General features: G+C 40.5%; 2 protein-coding genes and 1 pseudogene across 2 annotated transcripts; all 3 read right to left on the bottom strand.

Annotated features, from left to right (window-relative positions):
* Positions 1 to 3,385: 3,385 nt before the first annotated feature.
* On the bottom strand, positions 3,386 to 5,267 carry LOC135198732 (pro-resilin-like; annotated as a pseudogene).
* A 2,078-nt stretch (positions 5,268 to 7,345) lies between these two features.
* LOC135198414 (pro-resilin-like) lies at positions 7,346 to 9,304 on the bottom strand. The gene is made up of 2 exons (XM_064225948.1): positions 9,161 to 9,304; positions 7,346 to 9,056 (listed from the first exon to the last, which is right to left on the bottom strand). The coding sequence occupies exons 1-2, from the start codon at positions 9,180 to 9,182 to the stop codon at positions 8,089 to 8,091; spliced, it is 990 nt and encodes a 329-aa protein (XP_064082018.1). The 5' UTR covers positions 9,183 to 9,304; the 3' UTR covers positions 7,346 to 8,088.
* A 7,438-nt stretch (positions 9,305 to 16,742) lies between these two features.
* LOC135198730 (pro-resilin-like) lies at positions 16,743 to 18,696 on the bottom strand. The gene is made up of 2 exons (XM_064226584.1): positions 18,554 to 18,696; positions 16,743 to 18,449 (listed from the first exon to the last, which is right to left on the bottom strand). The coding sequence occupies exons 1-2, from the start codon at positions 18,573 to 18,575 to the stop codon at positions 17,482 to 17,484; spliced, it is 990 nt and encodes a 329-aa protein (XP_064082654.1). The 5' UTR covers positions 18,576 to 18,696; the 3' UTR covers positions 16,743 to 17,481.
* Positions 18,697 to 19,017: the final 321 nt, after the last annotated feature.

The following is a 19,017-nucleotide window of genomic DNA, read 5'->3' as shown; positions in this document are numbered from 1 at the left end:
AAGAGATGAACGTAATATTATCTCAGCAAGACCTGAAAGGACTCTTGAATGTCCATATCGGGATGTATAGAATCGTGACCTCCTCTGAAAGCAGCAGCAGCAGTACCTCTCTCAGTCTCTGCTCCGCTGTAGCAGAATTATAGGCATGCGCTTTGGATCGGAGTGCGGGACAACGTTGCAACGGGCCATTGCTCTATCGCGATAAGGTGATGAGGGCATTTACCATGTATTCCTGCCATGCTGGAAGAAAGGTATGCCTGGAAAGACGACCCTAAATGGGGTGGTGAGGCGGGGGGGGATGTTGGGCAAGACTGAGACTCCTTCAAGGATTGTGGGTCACGGGATCAAGTGGATCTTGTTGACATTCTACTTTGGCTCTTCGACTCTCTGTTTCTCAGATGTTACGGGTAAATATTATTAAGTACATAAAGCCTTCTTGGATATCACATTTGCTGTAAAGTGTATTCAGTGTTGATGTTATGGCTGATTGTTGTCAAGCTTTAGGCAAAGTATCCATAGTAGTTTTCTGGGTTCCCTGAAGTTGTCCATGAATATTGACACATATTTTGAAATACATCATTTTGTAAATAAGCTTTGGCATTAAGAATAATGGCATATTTTTTTTCAATTAGAAGTGAAACTATGGATGGATATTTTCCTGTTAAAAACCTGTATTTAAAAATCTTTAAATGTGAGCATGTTGTTATGTCAAGAAATTCACGACAAATATCGTTAGTGAGCTAAACCTGTTCTTAGAAAATTAAAAACACTTTTAGCCAGTTATGCTAGAAGGCAGACACACATAGTACACACTCCCTTCATTTAAAGGCTGATCAGTGTTTATCTCGTCGTTAAGCTATACCATTTCATTTCTTGCTTTCCATTTTTACTTTCGTTTTTTTCCTTTCTCTCATGTGTCCCTCGTGGACGGGACTAGACCACCAAAACGATTGCTTACCCGTATCGTCGACTTCTGCAATAGATGAAAGCTCCTCGATAACAAACGTGATTTACCCCATTTCCTAAAGTCGTCTTGGAATGGCTATAGTAGATTCACATCAACCGTGCATTTGATGTCTAGGCCCGTCCCTTACGACGTTCCTGATTGGCTGTTGATAACCCAATCACTGGGATGGAAACTTTCAGTCTCGAGAGAGAGTTCACATTGGCAGGATCTATGTTCCACCTCTCCTGAGGGGTACGTCTTTCAGAAGTATCCCTCAGGAGAGGTGGAACATACATCCTGCCTCTGTGAACTCTCGAGAGACGCTGAGAGTTTCCAGCCGTGTCATTAGCTTATCAGCAGCCAATCACGAATGATGTGAATCTACTATAGGTGGAAAGAGTCATTTCAAATTCTGTTCTTTCGCCTTGGAAACGCCGTATCATTAGCTTTTGTTTTTTTTACAGACTTAAAAGGAATATGTAGTAAAAAAGAGGAGGCATAGAGTTGGCAGTGAAAGAAAGGGAACAGTCGTTGAGGATGACTGATATCAGCTTATTAACAGGTAGTTAAAAGTCAAATAATCCCGAATTTCGAATTTTGAAGTCTTGGCTCGTTTCCGTATTTTTTTTTTCACTGGCTGCTCTGTGAGCAAGAGCCCGTGTTGGCAAAAGGTCAGCTAAATCTAAAACAACATTCCGTACTTTTGTAGATTTTAAAATTTATTTCCCAAGACCTAATATGCTCCCTTTTTTAATACTTTTCATAGAAATTTTATGTACAGTGTGGTTATTAAGTAGTATATATAGTAATATTTGAGCTTCGTAATCTGGATATAACTAAGAAGGTAGATAACGTTAACTCATGGCAGTTTTTTTTAAATATTATAAGTCCTCGATGAATGTTTTCGAGCCCAGAGGTCTTTTATTTATTTATTTATTTTTTTTTCGTAAAAGACGGCTAACGGTTGTTTTCCGAGGTGGGCAAGAGAGGAAACCCTATGTGGGGCATGTTGGGTTCGCATGGCCCCAGTCTAAGAGATTTTTTCATTTTGTTTCCTTTTTTATTTTGTTTTATGAAATCCTGGAATGCCTGTAGTAGATTCACATCAACCTTGCATTTGATGTCTAGGCCAGCCCCTTACGACGCTCCTGATTGGCTGTTGATAAGCCAATCACAGGACTGGAAACTCTCAGTCTCTCTCTCGAGAGTTCACATAGGCAGGATGTATGTTCCACCTCTCCTGAAAGACGTATTCCCCAGGAGAGGGGGAACATGCATCCTGCCTATGTGAACTCTCTCGAGAGACAGAGAGTTTCCAGTCCTGCGATTGGCTTATCAACAGCCAGTCAGGAGCGTCGTAAGCGACTGGCCTAGACATCGGATACACAGTTGATATCAATCTACTATATTCTGCAGGATTTCCTTATTTTGTTCCATCAAATTTTGTCGATTGGCTGATATTTCCAGAAAACCATTTAAAGGTATGTAATAAGAGTTTTTTTTAGATAATCTCTGGTAGAAAAGAAACCTTGATAGCAAACAGTAAGGGCATTCCTAGATACTGGGATAGCTGTACCACAGTGAGGAATTTTTTATGTTTTATTCGAAGAAGGGCAAGTAGAAGTTAGTTACTTTCTTTGCAGACTCCAAATGCTTTTGACAACGATGGAATGTTTTACGTTTTTGAGAAACTCCTTCCTGTTATTGGTCTTATTTGAAAGGTAGTTATTGTTGTCGAATGTTAGATCAGTGTGTTAGAGGTGAGTACTCACGCTGAAATCTTTATGAATCTCAGTTTTTATTGAACCTGGCATATTTTCATTTTTGGAGTATTAGATATCTCAAAATTCGTAGTCACAAAAAAATTGAAACTCCATTGCATTTCAAATACGTTTCTTAGTATGTGCATGTATGAACATGTATAAAGGATTCTCAAGAGTTACGGATACATATTGTTAATTATTTTTTTCATATGTCTTGCTAATAGGATTTAGTCGATTTTATGCATTAGTTTTTAATGCCATCTGAAAAGTTACTGTTAAATCGTAGTGATTGTTGTGTATAATCTCATTTTGTATTTTTTACCGCCTCAGTGTTCCACGTAACCACTTAGGTTTCTGTATTGTGAAGGTGTCTCGTGAAGTCGAATTTGTATGAAATGAATTTCCATATGGGAATAACAATTGTAATTCACATCTGCATGATGGGCTTCTAAAGTGATTTTGACTTTAGTCTTATGGTGACTGCTTCAAACTTTATTAGAGCTAGATATATTGTTCCTCAGAAGTATAGAATTTTTTAAGATTTCATCTGGGGAATTATTTGCACGTTGATATTTTTTGGGCTTCGTTTGTTTTTATTTTATTTTTTTTTAAGTGCTTTTGTGGTCGGTTGCATAATTTATGAGTTTTGGGTGAGATGTAAACAACAATGACATGCTCGCGTTTATTATGAAAAAATAAAGATTTACTATGTATAATTATTTATTGCTACCATGCAACTGGTTTTGTACTTTTCTCGTTCGTTTCGCTGCAGTGAAGAAATGATGGTGAAAAGGGTCAGGGAAAGAGTTGTTGCCATTGCAAAGGGTCAGGCTTGAAAGAAGAGGAGACGTTCAGTCGAAGTATAGTTTAAGTTCTTAGTTAAAGAAGTGACGTAGCCTAGAATATTCAAGCAACAAAATGGACAGGGATGTAAGTGGAAGTAAGAGATGCTAAACTTCGAGTAATAACATTTTAAAATCGATGGATTTTGAGAAACGGAAGATAGCAGTGGCGTATGAGTCAGTTGAGGGAAAGAAGAAAAGAATTGGTTACTTTCCCCTGGTAACAGAAGGGCAGAATACAATAGGAAAATGAAGAATAACATCTGTAGTCATTGAAAGACGGGAATGGTAAGAATCTAGAGTAGGAACTGTACATGGATCATGGCTAGTGAAAAACTAACCAGAAAGAGTAAAAGTGAAGTCATGCAAATGTCTTGCAACAGAGATGGTACAATCGAAGGAGACTAGTGACTTGAAAGAGAATAGAGAAATATTTACAATTACTATCGTATGAATGTAGATGAGAACAGTTGGCTTTAGGAGAAGGAAGTTTAGAGTGAACAGAAATGTAAATGACTGGTTAAGATTTCAGAGGATGGGAACATGGGGGTGAGTGGTCGTCATTTAGAAAGGAGCGCCGTAGCTGTCTGATGGGGCGGCTGGGGCACCGTAGCCATTGGCAGGAGCTGCAGCGGCACCAGCGGCACCATTTCCGTTGGCACCATACCCATTGCTTCCATTGCCATTTCTGCCATTACCATTTCTGCCATTGCCATTTCTTCCATTTCCGTTGGAGCCATATCCATTGCCATTTCCATTGCCATTGCCATTTCCATTTCCATTTCCATTAGCACTAGGTCCATAACCGTATCCGGCATTAGGAACAACTTCCGATTTGTTTGTTCGTTGACAGGAAGTAGAAGGATTCGGCGTCAGCACAGTCGAAGTTGAACCACCAGTCGCAGACGAGGTACTGTTGGTTGAAGATGGTGCCGTTGGGGCAGAGGAAGGAGTCCTGCTGACGGCGCTCATTGGGCCTGTCCTGGCAGATATGGAAGACCTGGCAGCCAGCTTCAGCATCAGTGTCGGCATAATATCCAGGGACATTCTGGGCATTGCAGTCGAAGCCGGTGTCAGGGACAGAGGCCAAGATAGGGTAGTCCTCTCCAGGGACACCACCTCCTGGGATGTTCTCAGCCAAAGCAGCAATAGCAGGGTCTACTCCATAGCCGTTAGTAGGGGCTCCGTATGTGTTACTTGGGGGAGCATAGCCGTTCCTTGGAGCACCGTTGGATCCTCCAAAGCCGTTTCCATTACGGCCATTGCCATTAGGAGCGGTGTAGCCATTGGTAGGGGCGCCGTTTGAGCCTCCAAATCCATTGCCATTGACGGCACCGTTTCCATTGGGTGCGCTGTAACCGTTGCTGGGAGCTCCATTCGCTCCACCGAATCCGTTGGAAGCTCCGCCATTAGGTGCCCCGTAGCTGCTGGAGGGCAGGCGGTCGGCGATGGCGATCCCGAAGAGGGCTGCAGGAATTGAAGCATTTAGCATTTTAAAGACAATATTTTCCCCATTTAATAATATTAAAAACATTCAATATTATTTTATACGTGTGTGACCTTTTACTCTTACCTGCTAAGAGAACGATCTTCATGATTTTAGCAGCGTCTACAATGAAAGATATGAATAACAGAAACTAGAGGAGCCAAGACGTGGGAAAAGAGAGGGAGAGATAGAATAGGAGGAGATCGTAACCAGAAGAGAGGCTGCTGGCGAGTGATGCTGTTAGGATGTGGGTTGGGGTTTATATACTGCGTCAACTGAAATACTCCCCCTCCCCTCCCTCCTCACGTCACAGACCCTAAAATATGACTCGGATTTTTTTTTTTTTTTTTTTTTTTTTTTCAGCAGACAACCTATTTGCGAAGGTCATTTACTTATACTGGTTTCTTGCAGTTTTGGGTGGAGAAAACTGCGGATCCCTTGATAGTCATTGCTCTCTCTCTCTCTCTCTCTCTCTCCTCTCTCTCTCTCTCTCTCTCTCTCTCTCTCTCTCTCCATTTCGATCGCTGAATGTAGAATTCTTCTGGAAAAATTCTGAAGACCAGAAACACCTTTTCTTTGTAATTTTCGAATATACAGAACTTATATAAAGAAGTTGCAATAAACGGGTGTATCTGCTGTCATTTAATCAGCTGCAATTCACGACTTGCATGTGAACGCGATCTCTCGATCTCATTCGTCTGAATCCCATAGAAATGGATGAGCCAGATGGCGTATTGGTCAACTGTCTAACCATGCTGTATATTATTATAAGATGGGTCTGTAGACACATTTCCAAGTATTTGAATCTCTCTCTCTCTCTCTCTCTCTCTCTCTCTCTCTCTCTCTCTCTCTCTCTCTCTCTCTCTCTCTCTCTCTCATGCGCACATGAAAATTTAAGACAAATTTGAAAACTTTCGTTAAAAATTCTGGCAGTTTTGATAAAACTGGAAAATAATGAGTTAGAAATTTCCTTGTTTTCCCCATCTATGTCGATCTCATTCACCTCACTAATCTCGCTGTTGCATTTTAAATACGGAGATTAAGCATCCAGGCCTGCACCATCACCAATTAGAGAATAATGGAAATTCATATAATCAGGGTATTATCTTGTTTCGAGATGATCCCGCTTTCTGCCTGGTGGGAATTTCCGAAATCTGCTGGTTTGTGCTTGATCCACTTAATTTATTTGTTTTCTTTTGTTTCCCTTTTTTTTCAAATAAATCCTAGTATGCCTAGTCTGCAGTATTTCTTATTTTGTTTCATCAGCTTTTTCTCGTGTTGCTGACATTTCCAGAAAACCATGTAAAGGAATGTAATAAGAGTTTTATCTCAATAGAAGAGAAACCTTGATAGTAAACAGTAAAGGCATTCCTAGATATAAGGATGGCTGTACCACAATGAGGAATTTTTTTACATTGCATTCGAAGAATGGGAAGTAGAAGTTGGGTACCACCTTTCCAGACTCCAGCTGCTTTTGACAACGTTGGAATGTTTTACGTTTTCGAGAAACTCCTTCCGTTATTGGTCTTATTTGAAAGGTAGTTATTGTTGTCGAATGTTAGATCAGTGTGTTAGAGGTGAGTACTCATGCTGAAATCTTTATGAATCTCAGTTATTATATTTTCATTTTGGAGAGTTGGATATCTCAAAAGACATAGTCACAGAAACATTAAAACTCCATTGCATTTTTTATCACAAGGATTATTAACTCTTTCAGATTTCAAATACGTTTCTTAATATGTTCCTGTATGAATTGTATATGGGATTCTCAAGAGTTACGGATGCATATTGTTAATTATTTTTTTCATGTCTTGCCATTAGGATTTAGTCGATTATATGCATTAATAATTTTTTTACAGAATAATGACAACTGATAAAAAAAAAACACTGCAAAATCTTAGTAATTGTTATGTATAATCTCATTTTATATTTTTTACTGCCTTGTGGAAGTTACATCATTGTTCCACGTAACTACTTAGGTTTCTGTATTGTGAAGGTGCCTCATGGAGTCGAATTTGTAAGAAATAAATTTCCATGTAGAAATAACATTTGTAATTCACATCTGCATGATGGGCGGCTTCTAACATGAATTTGAGTTTTGTTTTGCGGTGACTGCTTCAAGGTTTACTAGAGCTAGATATATTGTTTCTCAGAAGTGTTGAATTCTTTAAGGTTTCCTTTTCAGAATAATTTGTACCTTCGATATTTTTTAAGCTTCATTTGTAATACGGAAAATTGGTTTTATATGAAGTGGTATTGTGGTCGGTTTCATAATTTATGAGTTTTGGGTGAGAAGTAAACAACAGAATAACATGCTCGCGTTTATTATGAAAAAATAAACATTTACTATATATATTTATTTATTGCTACCATGCAACTGGTTTTGTACTTTCTTCGTTCGTTTCGCTGCAGTGAAGAGATGATGATGAAAAGGGTCAGGGAAAGGGTTGTAGACATTGCAGAAGGTCAGGCTTTAAAGAAGAAGAAACGTTCAGGCGAAGTATAGTTGTTTTAAGTTCTTAGTTGAAGAAGTGACGTAGCCTAGCATATTCAAGCAACAAAATGGACAGGGATGTAAGTGAAAGTAAGAGATGCTAAACTTCAAGTAATAACATTTTAAAATCGATGGATTTTGAGAAACGGAAGATAGCAGGGGCGTATGAGTCAGTTGAAGGAGAGAGGAAAAGAATTGGTTACTTTCCCCTGGTAACAGAAGGGCAGAATACAATAGAAAAATGAAGAATAACATCTGTAATCTTTGAAAGACGGGAATGGTAAGAATCTAGAGTAGGAACTGTACATGGCTCATGTCTAGTGAAAAACTAGCTAGAAAGAGTAAAAGTAAAGTCATGTAAATGTCTTGCAACAGAGAATCGTACAATTGAAGGAGACTAGTGACTTGAAAGAGAATAGATAAATATTTACAATTACTATCGTATGAATGTAGATGAGAACAGTTGGCTTTAGGAGAAGGAAGTTTAGAGTGAACAGAAATGTAAATGACTGGTTAAGATTTCAGAGGATTGGAACAGGGGTGTGAGTGCTCGTCATTTAGAAAGGAGCGCCGTAGCTGTCTGATGGGGCGGCTGGGGCACCGTAGCCATTGGCAGGAGCTGCAGCGGCACCAGCGGCACCATTTCCGTTGGCACCATACCCATTGCTTCCATTGCCATTTCTGCCATTACCATTTCTGCCATTGCCGTTTCTTCCATTGCCATTTCTTCCATTTCCGTTGGAGCCATATCCATTGCCATTTCCATTGCCGTTGCCATTGCCATTTCCATTTCCATTAGCACTAGGTCCATAACCGTATCCGGCATTAGGAACAACTCCGATTTGTTCGTTGACGGAGTAGAAGGATTCGGCGTCAGCGCAGTCGAAGTTGAACCACCAGTCGCAGACGAGGTACTGTTGGTTGAAGATGGTGCCGTTGGGGCAGAGGAAGGAGTCCTGCTGACGGCGTCCATTGGGCCTGTCCTGGCAGATGTGGAAGACCTGGCAGCCGGCTTCAGCATCAGTGTCGGCGTAATATCCAGGGACATTCTGGGCGTTGCAGTCGAAGCTGGTGTCAGGAACAGAGGCCAAGATAGGGTAGTCCTCTCCAGGGACACCACCTCCAGGGATGTTCTCAGCCAAAACAGCAATAGCAGGGTCTACTCCATAGCCGGTAGTAGGGGCTCCGTATGTGTTACTTGGGGGAGCATAGCCGTTCCTTGGAGCACCGTTGGATCCTCCAAAGCCGTTTCCATTACGGCCATTACCATTAGGAGCAGTGTAGCCATTGGTAGGGGCACCATTTGAGCCTCCAAATCCGTTGCCGTTTGGTGCACTGTATCCATTGCTGGGAGCGCCATTTGAACCTCCAAAACCATTGCCATTGGCGGCACCGTTTCCATTGGGTGCGCTGTAACCGTTGCTGGGAGCTCCATTCGCTCCACCGAATCCGTTGGAAGCTCCGCCATTAGGTGCCCCGTAGCTGGTGGAGGGCAGGCGGTCGGCGATGGCGATCCCGAAGAGGGCTGCAGGAATTCAGGCATTAAGCATTTTAAAGACAATATTTTCCCCATTTAATAATATTAAAAACATTCAATATCATTTTATATGTGTGACCTTTTACTCTTACCTGCCAAGAGAACGATCTTCATGATTTTAGCAGCGTCTTCAATGAAAGATATGAAAAACAGAAACTAGAAGAGCCAAGACGTGGGAAAAGAGAGGGAGAGACAGAATAGGAGATCGTAACCAGAAGAGAGGCTGCTGGCGAGTGATGCTGTTGGGATGTGGGTTGGGGTTTATATAGTGCGTCAACTGAAATACTCCCCTTCCCTTCCCTCCTCACGTCACAGACCCTAAAATATGACTCGGATTTATTTTTTTTTTTTTCAGCAGGCACCCTTTTTGCGAAGGTCATTTACTTATACTGGTTTCTTGCAGTTTTGGGTGCAGGAAACTGCGGATCCCTTAAGGAATATTCACTTGCGTTCTAGGTCATCTTCATTGGATTATATTACCAGTATTCTCTAGCTGTTCCTAATAAGCAGTGCCGATTGCAAATTCTCTCTCTCTCTCTCTCTCTCTCTCTCTCTCTCTCTCTCTCTCTCTCTCTCTCTCTCTCTCTCTCCATTTCGATCGCTGAATGTAGAATTCTTCTGAAAAAATTCTGAAGACTTAGAAACACTTTCTCTTTGTAATCTTCGAATATACAGAACTTATATAAAGAAGTTGCAATAAACGGGTGTATCTGCTGTCATTTAATCAGCTGCAATTCACGACTTGCATGTGAACGCGATCTCTCGATCTCATTCTTCTGAATCACATAGAAATGGATGAGCCAGAATGAAGTACTTTTGCTTTTATGGCGTATTGGTCAACTGTCTGACTATGCTCTATATTATTATAAGATGGGTCTGTAGACATAAGAGAAATCAGAATTTCGAAAGTGATGCGGTCTCATTACGTTTAGTGAGTGTGCTATCCTGTGTTTGTGGAAGTCGGTTTATTGTGTTGATAACTTTTGAACTGCTTCGATAAGTAGTTAATTTGTTCGTTTACAGGTTGTATTTTAAATTTGTGTCTATAATGCCAGGGTTCTGCTCACGAATCTATAATTTCTGCCAGATCCAAATAACCAGCAATTTTAATCTATTGGATTTTCGCCAAGATCTGACGTCATTTGAAACTTTGAAATTGGTAGAAGTTTGTGGATAAGGGTCGAATCATTAGTGGAAATATGGAAACTTGAATTGAAAAATTGATACTAATTAAAAAATCTGAAACTGTGAATACACGTTTCGAAAATTTAAGACAAATTTGAAAACTTTCGTTGAAAATTCTGGCAGTTTTGATAAAACTGGAAAATGATGAGTTAGAAATTTCCTTGTTTTCCCCATCTATGTCGATCTCATTCACCTCACTAATCTCGCTGTTGCATTTTAAATACGGAGATTAAGCATCCAGGCCTGCACCATCACCAATTAGAGTATAATGGAAATTCATATAATCAGGGTATTATCTTGTTTCGAGATGATCCCTGTTTCTGGCTGGTGGTAATATCCGAAATCTGCTGGTTTGGTTCTTGATCCACTTGATTTATTCGTTTTCTTTTGTTTCCCTTTTTTTAAAAATAAAATCCTAGTATGCCTAGTTTGCAGTATTTCTTATTTTGTTTCACCAGCTTTTTCTCGTGTTGCTAACATTTCCAGAAAACCATGTAAAGGAATGTAATAAGAGTTTTATTTCAATAGAAGAGAAACCTTGATAGTAAACAGTAAAGGCATTCCTAGATATAAGGATAGCTGTACCACAATGAGGAATTTTTTTACATTGCATTCGAAGAATGGGAAGTAGAAGTTGGGTACCTTCTTTCCAGACTCTAGCTGCTTTTGACAACGTTGGAATGTTTTACGTTTTCGAGAAACTCCTTCCTGTTATTGGTCTTATTTGAAAGGTAGTTATTGTTGTCGAATGTTAGATCAGTGTGTTAGAGGTTAGTACTCATGCTGGAATCTTTATGAATCTCAGTTATTATATTTTCATTTTGGAGAGTTGGATATCTCAAAAGACATAGTCACAGTGTGATGGTAATTGCTTCCTAGCAAAGAAAGATAAAGGAAAGGAGAACGCATTTTCGAGAAGTTCGACAGTAAGGAGGTTTTCGCGCCTGTGTTGGAGATGCCTGTTATCATGATGGTTCTAGAATCAGCAGGAGTGTTGTGGATCTCGTCGGGACGTGAGAAACGCCGCGATTTCTGATGCAATACCTCGTCTAGATTCATCTAAGAAATTCTGGAAATCTCGCGAGTCTGTGACGCTCACCGTAGGCTCCGCCCCCAGAGTGCCGTATAAATGCGACGAACGAACTTTGGAGAGCAGTGATCGTAGGAGAGAGAGAGATCGTAAAAGAGAGAGATCACCAGTTAGTTACAGAGAGATATCCTCAGTAAGAGCCACAGATCAGATTATCAGTGAGAGATCAGCAGCAGTGATCGTCAGAGAGAGACTAGAGACGAAGGAACCGACAAAGTATCAATCATCAGAAGAGTTGTTCGAGAGTTGGTTGGATATTGGTCTAGTCGTCTTCAGGTGTGGACGGCCGAGTTCTCTCTACGTTGAGCAGACTTCGGAGAAGAAAAGGGGGGAGTTCCTGCCTAACGAATAGACTAGTTTCTGCAATACGTAGTCAAGAGGACATCTGCGATTGCCGCTCTACTTTTATGAAGCCACCTCTTCCAAGTGCCAAACTGATTAGCAAGTATTCGAATTGCCTCACTGTTTCCCCCAGTTCATGCAGTGTAAGATTCTATCTTTTTATGTAAATAGGAGATACCATTCTGCATTTACCTTTGTTAGTAAGCTTGTAAATAAACCTTTGTTGTGTTATGTGTTAGTGTTTCTTTCTATATTCATATCCCCAGTTTCAACTGTTGGTGTTGAAATTTTTTTTTATTATTTCATATCGAACCTGAAGTGGACCTCTCTCAGAGGCCGTAACATTGTGTCGACCTTTAACCAGGATATTTCGACACCGTAACATTGTCTCTGAGATCTTAGGGTCCGTAACATTTGTGGCGACCTTGCCTAGGCTATCAACACTTTTAACAGTTTGAAACAGGGAGAATATAGAAAGAATCAGAATGAGTGAGATGGTGAAAGAGTTTATTGAGTTAGGTAAGCTACTAGGTCTAGAGGGGAATGATCTCCGTGAGTATGTTGAAAGGAAAGAAAGGGAAAAGTATGAGAGAGAAGTAATGAAAATGCAGCAAGAGAAAGAGAGAGAAGCAATGATAATGCAGCAAGAGAAAGAGAGAGAAGCAATGAAAATGCAGCAAGAGAGAGAAATGTTGGTAATGCAGCAGGAAGAGAGAGAGAAAGAGCGCATGCATTAGTTGGAAATTGTTCGGTTAAGGGAAAGTACTCGTAACAGTCGGTCAGGCGAGAACGAAAACGAAGCTGATACGTTAGGTATGAATGCAGTGCTAAAATTAGTACCAAAGTTTGATGAGGAGGATGTTACGACATATTTCATGTGTTTTGAGAAGTTAATGGAACGAGTAGGTTCTCCTAAAGAAACGTGGACTTTATATTTGCAGTCAGTGTTGAGTGGTAGGGCACTTACTGTGTATAGCTGCATGTCTAAGGAGGAATATGATAATTACGATATCGTGAAAAAAACTGTTCTTAGTGCATATAGGTTAGTACCAGAGGCGTACCGTAAGAAATTTAGAAATTTGAGAAAGGATGAAAATATTACGTATGTAGAATACGGTAAGAAGTTAGAAAGGCTGTTTTTTGACTGGTTAACTTCTTCTAAGGTTGAGGAATTTGATAGTTTGAAGAACTTAGTGTTGTTAGAAAACTTCAAAGATAACGTATCCCCTGAGATTAAGCTTTATATAGAGGATAGGCGAGAAGTATCTTTTGCAGGAGCAACTAGGCAAGCTGACGAACATAGTCTAACTCATAATTTGAGTGTTAGTAAGAAACGAAATGATCCTTCGTCTGGTAGAGTACAAAGCAGTAAAGGTTTCAGTCCTAGTAATAGCAATGCGAGTAAAAGTGACTATTCCTGTTATACATGCGGAAAACCTGGTCATACGTCTAAGGTTTGTAAGAGTAAAGTGGCATCTAGTGGCTCAAAATTAACTTGTTTCTGATGTAATGGGAAAGGGCATTTAGCGAGGAATTGTGTAGTAGAAAAGAAGGACGGTAAGAAACCAGTGTCTCTAGTTAACCTTTCATCAAGTAGGGATGATGTGATGAGAGAAACTAGGAAAGTTTTTGGTGAATTTCTGTCGGAAGGCGTAGTTTCTTCTCTTGGAGGAGTAGATTCGAGAGAAGTGGTCTTGCTTCGAGACACAGGGGCCGCTGTATCACTGATAAGGAGTGAGTGTGTGCCGAACAGGGCAGAAATTAATATGGAAGAGAAAGTTATGTTAGGTGGATTTCCTAACACTTGTGTTCTTTGTCCTTTGTCGAAGTTGAATTTAGAAAGTCAGGTAGTGTCAGGAGAAGTGAAACTTGCAGTTGTGGACAGTTTGCCCGTTGAAGGCGTTGACATTATTGTCGGTAACGACTTAGCTTTATCCAAGAATGTGAATCCTGTTGTGAGGAATATTCCAGTGCCTGAAATGGTAGTAACTAGGTCGGGTTTAGATACAGACATAGACCACGGTCATAATTTGTTCGTGGATTCGAACGAGTCCGATTTCGTGGATTCGAACATGAGTTCGTTCGTGGATTCGAACGAGTGTGATAGAGGTTGCAAGGTTGATCTTGGCATGAGTGTGGCTGAGAGACCTAACTATCGTTGACAGTGAGAGCCAAACGGAAGGCGTAGCTGTCGAGAGTAACGTAGTAAATGTACCGGTATCTAGTTCTAGTTACGGTGATGAATTAGGCTCTAACGTTTTGGATAAGTATGAGCTAGTCAAGTTGCAGAGAGAGGATGAGACACTAACCCGAATTTTTGAATGTGAGCTGGATGATGATCTCGATGATGTGTGTAAGGAAACTTTTTGTGTAAAGGACGAAGTTATGTGTCACGTTTGTCCTAAGTCAGGTAGTGAAGGGGGAATCACAGAAAAGTTCGTAGTTTCTAGGAAGCTTCATGAATTAATTTTGAAGTTAGCACACGATGAGCAAGGACATTTAGGAGTAAATAAAATTTTCAAGTGTATAAGTAGGGCGTACTTTTGGCCCAAGATGAAAAATGATGTGTTTTTTTAAGAGGTTTGCTTTAAGCTGTTCTGAATATCAAATTGCCGGGAAACCGATTCAAGTAATTCCTAGAGTTCAGTTGTGTAATATTCCTTCAGTAGGCGAATCTTTAGAGAATGAATTTATAAATATGTTCGTACCTTTGCCTAGAAGTAAGGGTAGAGATGATTGCATAACTAATCTTGATTATTATAAAAACAATTTAAGAGATGGTTGGCAACTTGCGGAGGAGAACGGAAGCGCTTGGGACTTAGCGAAAGAAAACCCGAACGGAAGTCAAGGGGAAACTGAAAGAAAACCTTATCTTAGAGCCAAAGAGAGAAGTTTGTGTATAAGAGATAAAGTTTTAGTACTAGTCCAGAAAGAAGGTTCCTCTTTATCTCATAATTTCGAAGGTTCTTTTTCAGTTTTAGAGAAGAGGGGAAATATACATTATAGAATTAGTGTGGGTAAGAATAGAGCAAAGGCAATAAATGTAAATTTGCTTCAGAATTATAAACAACGCCCCATGCCGTGGCCTCCGCCCGTGTAACAGTGTTACTGACAGAGATTAGTTTTGAGAAAAACACAAGAGGTATTTTAGTATTTATAAGTTTTAATCAGAGTTCAGAAAACGGTAATAGTAAGAGAGAAGGATAATGTTATAGCAAATAACCTCTAGAGATTTTTCTCAGAATGAGTAGCCTAATAACCGTTTTCTGTTATCGCACAAGTAAGTGTGAGTGGAGAAGCTTGTGTGTTTGACTGGATTAAAGCTTTATGCAGAATTGTTTCCCCGCTGTTTAATTCTTGCTTCTCTTTAGAAAAAAATAAAATCAGTTGATTTCATTTTTTTTTCTCTTTTGAGGGGGCGTGTGATGGTAATTGCTTCCTAGCAAAGAAAGATAAAGGAAAGGAGAACGCATTTTCGAGAAGTTCGAAAGTAAGGAGGTTTTTGCGCCTGTGTTGGAGATGCCTGTAACATATCATGATGGTTCTAGAATCAGCAGGAGTGTTGTGGATCTCGTCGGGACGTGAGAAACGCCGCGATTTCTGATGCAATACCTCGTCTAGATTCATCTAAGAAATTCTGGAAATCTCGCGAGTCTGTGACGCTCACCGTAGGCTCCGCCCCCAGAGTGCCGTATAAATGCGACGAACGAACTTTGGAGAGCAGTGATCGTAGAAGAGAGAGAGATCGTAAAAGAGAGATCACCAGTTAGTTACAGAGAGATATCCTCAGTAAGAGCCACAGATCAGATTATCAGTGAGAGATCAGCAGCAGTGATCGTCAGAGAGAGACTAGAGACGAAGGAACCGACAAAGTATCAATCATCAGAAGAGTTGTTCGAGAGTTGGTTGGATATTGGTCTAGTCGTCTTCAGGTGTGGACGGCCGAGTTCTCTCTACGTTGAGCAGACTTCGGAGAAGAAAATGGGGGAGTTCCTGCCTTACGAATAGACTAGTTTCTGCAATACGTAGTCAAGAGGACGTCTGCAATTGCCGCTCTACTTTTATGAAGCCACCTCTTCCAAGTGCCAAACTGATTAGCAAGTATTCGAATTGCCTCACTGTTTCCCCCAGTTCATGCAGTGTAAGATTCTATCTTTTTATGTAAATAGGAGTTACCATTCTGCATTTACCTTTGTTAGTAAGCTTGTAAATAAACCTTTGTTGTGTTATGTGTTAGTGTTTCTTTCTATATTCATATCCCCAGTTTCAACTGTTGGTGTTGAAATATTTTTTTTTATTATTTCATATCGAACCTGAAGTGGACTTCTCTCAGAGGCCGTAACATTGTGTCGACCTTTAACCAGGATATTTCGACACCGTAACATTGTCTCTGAGATCTCAGAGTCCGTAACACACAGAAACATTAAAACTCCATTGCATTTTTTATCACAAGGATCATTAACTTTCAGATTTCAATTACGTTTCTTAATATGTTCCTGTATGAATTGTATATGGGATTCTCAAGAGTTACGGATGCATAGCTAATTATTTTTTTCATGTCTTGCCATTAGGATTTAGTCGATTTTATGCATTAATTTATTTTTATGTACAGAATAATGACAACTGATAAAAAAAAACACTGCAAAATTTTAGTGATTGTTATGTATAATCTCATTTTATATATTTTACTGCCTTGTGGAAGTTACATCATTGTTCCACGTAACTACTTAGGTTTCTGTATTGTGAAGGTGCCTCATGGAGTCGAATTTGTATGAAATAAATTTCCATGTAGAAATAACATTTGTAATTCACATCTGCATGATGGGCTTCTAAAATGAATTTCAGTTTTGTTTTGTGGTGACTGCTTCAAGCTTTATTAGAGCTAGATATATTGTTTCTCCGAAGTGTTGAATTCTTTAAGGTTTCATTTTAAGAATAATTTGTACCTTCGATGTTTTTTAAGTTTCATTTGTAATACGGAAAATTGGTTTTATATGAAGTGGTTTTGTGGTCGGTTGCATAATTTATGAGTTTTGGGTGAGAAGTAAACAACAGAATAACATGCCTGCGTTTATTATGAAAAAATAAACATTTACTATATATATTTATTTATTGCTACCATGCATCTGGTTTTGCACTTTTCTCGTTCGTTTCGCTGCAGTGAAGAGATGATGATGAAAAGGGTCAGGGAAAGAGTTGTTGCCATTGCAAAGGTTCAGGCTTGAAAGAAGAGGAGACGTTCAGTCGAAGTATAGTTTAAGTTCTTAGTTAAAGAAGTGACGTAGCCTAGAATGTTCAAGATACAAAATATACAGGGATGTAAGTGGAAGTAAGAGATGCTAAACTTCAAGTAATAACATTTTAAAATCGATGGATTTTGAGGAACGGAAGATAGCAGTGGCGTATAAGTCAGTTGAGGGAGAGAGGAAAAGAATTGGTTACTTTTCCCTGGTAACAGAAGGGCAGAATACAATAGGAAAATGAAGAATAACATCTGTAGTCATTGAAAGACGGGAATGGTAAGAATCTAGAGTAGGAACTGTACATGGCTCATGTCTAGTGAAAAACTAACCAGAAAGAGTAAAAGTAAAGTCATGCAAATGTCTTGCAACAGAAAATGGTACAATCGAAGGAGACTAGTGACTTGAAAGAGAATAGAAAAATATTTACAATTACTATCGTATGAATGTAGATGAGAACAGTTGGCTTTAGGAGAAGGAAGTTTAGAGTGAACAGAAATGTAAATGACTGGTTAAGTTTTCCGAGGATGGGGACATGGGGGTGAGTGGTTGTCATTTAGAAAGGAGCGCCGTAGCTGTCTGATGGGGCGGCTGGGGCACCGTAGCCATTGGCAGGAGCTGCAGCGGCACCAGCGGCACCATTTCCGTTGGCACCATACCCATTGCTTCCATTGCCATTTCTGCCATTACCATTTCTGCCATTGCCGTTTCTTCCATTGCCATTTCTTCCATTTCCGTTGGAGCCATATCCATTGCCATTTCCATTGCCATTGCCATTTCCATTTCCATTTCCATTAGCACTAGGTCCATAACCGTATCCGGCATTAGGAACAACTCCGATTTGTTCGTTGACGGAATAGAAGGATTCGGCGTCAGCACAGTCGAAGTTGAACCACCAGTCGCAGACGAGGTACTGTTGGTTGAAGATGGTGCCGTTGGGGCAGAGGAAGGAGTCCTGCTGACGGCGTCCATTGGGCCTGTCCTGGCAGATGTGGAAGACCTGGCAGCCGGCTTCAGCATCAGTGTCGGCGTAATATCCAGGGACATTCTGGGCGTTGCAGTCGAATCCGGTGTCAGGGACAGAGGCCAAGATAGGGTAGTCCTCTCCAGGGACACCACCTCCTGGGATGTTCTCAGCCAAAGCAGCAATAGCAGGGTCTACTCCATAGCCGTTAGTAGGGGCTCCGTATGTGTTACTTGGGGGAGCATAGCCGTTCCTTGTAGCACCGTTGGATCCTCCAAAGCCGTTTCCATTACGGCCATTGCCATTAGGAGCGGTGTAGCCATTGGTAGGGGCGCCGTTTGAGCCTCCAAATCCATTGCCGTTTTGTGCACTGTATCCATTGCTGGGAGCGCCATTTGAACCTACAAAACCATTGCCATTGGCGGCACCGTTTCCATTGGGTGCGCTGTAACCGTTGCTGGGAGCTCCATTCGCTCCACCGAATCCGTTGGAAGCTCCGCCATTAGGTGCCCCGTAGCTGGTGGAGGGCAGGCGGTCGGCGATGGCGATCCCGAAGAGGGCTGCAGGAATTCAAGCATTAAGCATTTTAAAGACAATAATTTCCCCATTTAATAATATTAAAAACATTCAATATAATTTTATGTGTGTGACCTTTTACTCTTACCTGCTAAGAGAACGATCTTCATGATTTTAGCAGCGTCTACAATGAAAGATATGAATAACAGAAACTAGAGGAGCCAAGACGTGGGAAAAGAGAGGGAGAGATAGAATAGGAGGAGATCGTAACCAGAAGAGAGGCAGCTGGCGAGTGATGCTGTTAGGATGTGGGTTGGGGTTTATATACTGCGTCAACTGAAATACTCCCCCTCCCCTCCCTCCTCACGTCACAGACCCAAAAATATGACTCGGAATTTTTTTTTGTTTGATTTAAGCTGAAAACCGAAGGTCATTTACTTATGCTGGGTTGTTGCTTTTTTGTTTGCAAAAAACTACGGATCTCTTAAGGAATATTCACTTGCTTTCTAGTTCATCTTCATTTGATTATTATGAGTATTCTGTAGCTGTTCTTGATAGTCATTGCTGATCGTAAAACTCTCTCTCTCTCTCCATTTCGATCGCTGAATGTTG

The sequence above is a fragment of the Macrobrachium nipponense genome, chromosome 22 (genome assembly GCF_015104395.2).
Source record: "Macrobrachium nipponense isolate FS-2020 chromosome 22, ASM1510439v2, whole genome shotgun sequence".
NCBI classification, from domain to species: domain Eukaryota; kingdom Metazoa; phylum Arthropoda; class Malacostraca; order Decapoda; family Palaemonidae; genus Macrobrachium; species Macrobrachium nipponense.
Note: the sequence above shows the minus strand (reverse complement) of the source record. Positions and strands in the feature narration are given on the sequence as shown.

Excerpts from the sequence above, each read along its gene's own strand:
- LOC135198730 (XM_064226584.1), bottom strand. The coding sequence starts at position 18,575 with ATGAAGATCGTTCTCTTAGCAG. Across the intron at positions 18,450-18,553 it reads GAAGATCGTTCTCTTAGCAG|CCCTCTTCGGGATCGCCATC; the intron begins GTAAGAGTAAAA and ends GAATTCCTGCAG.
- LOC135198414 (XM_064225948.1), bottom strand. The coding sequence starts at position 9,182 with ATGAAGATCGTTCTCTTGGCAG. Across the intron at positions 9,057-9,160 it reads GAAGATCGTTCTCTTGGCAG|CCCTCTTCGGGATCGCCATC; the intron begins GTAAGAGTAAAA and ends GAATTCCTGCAG.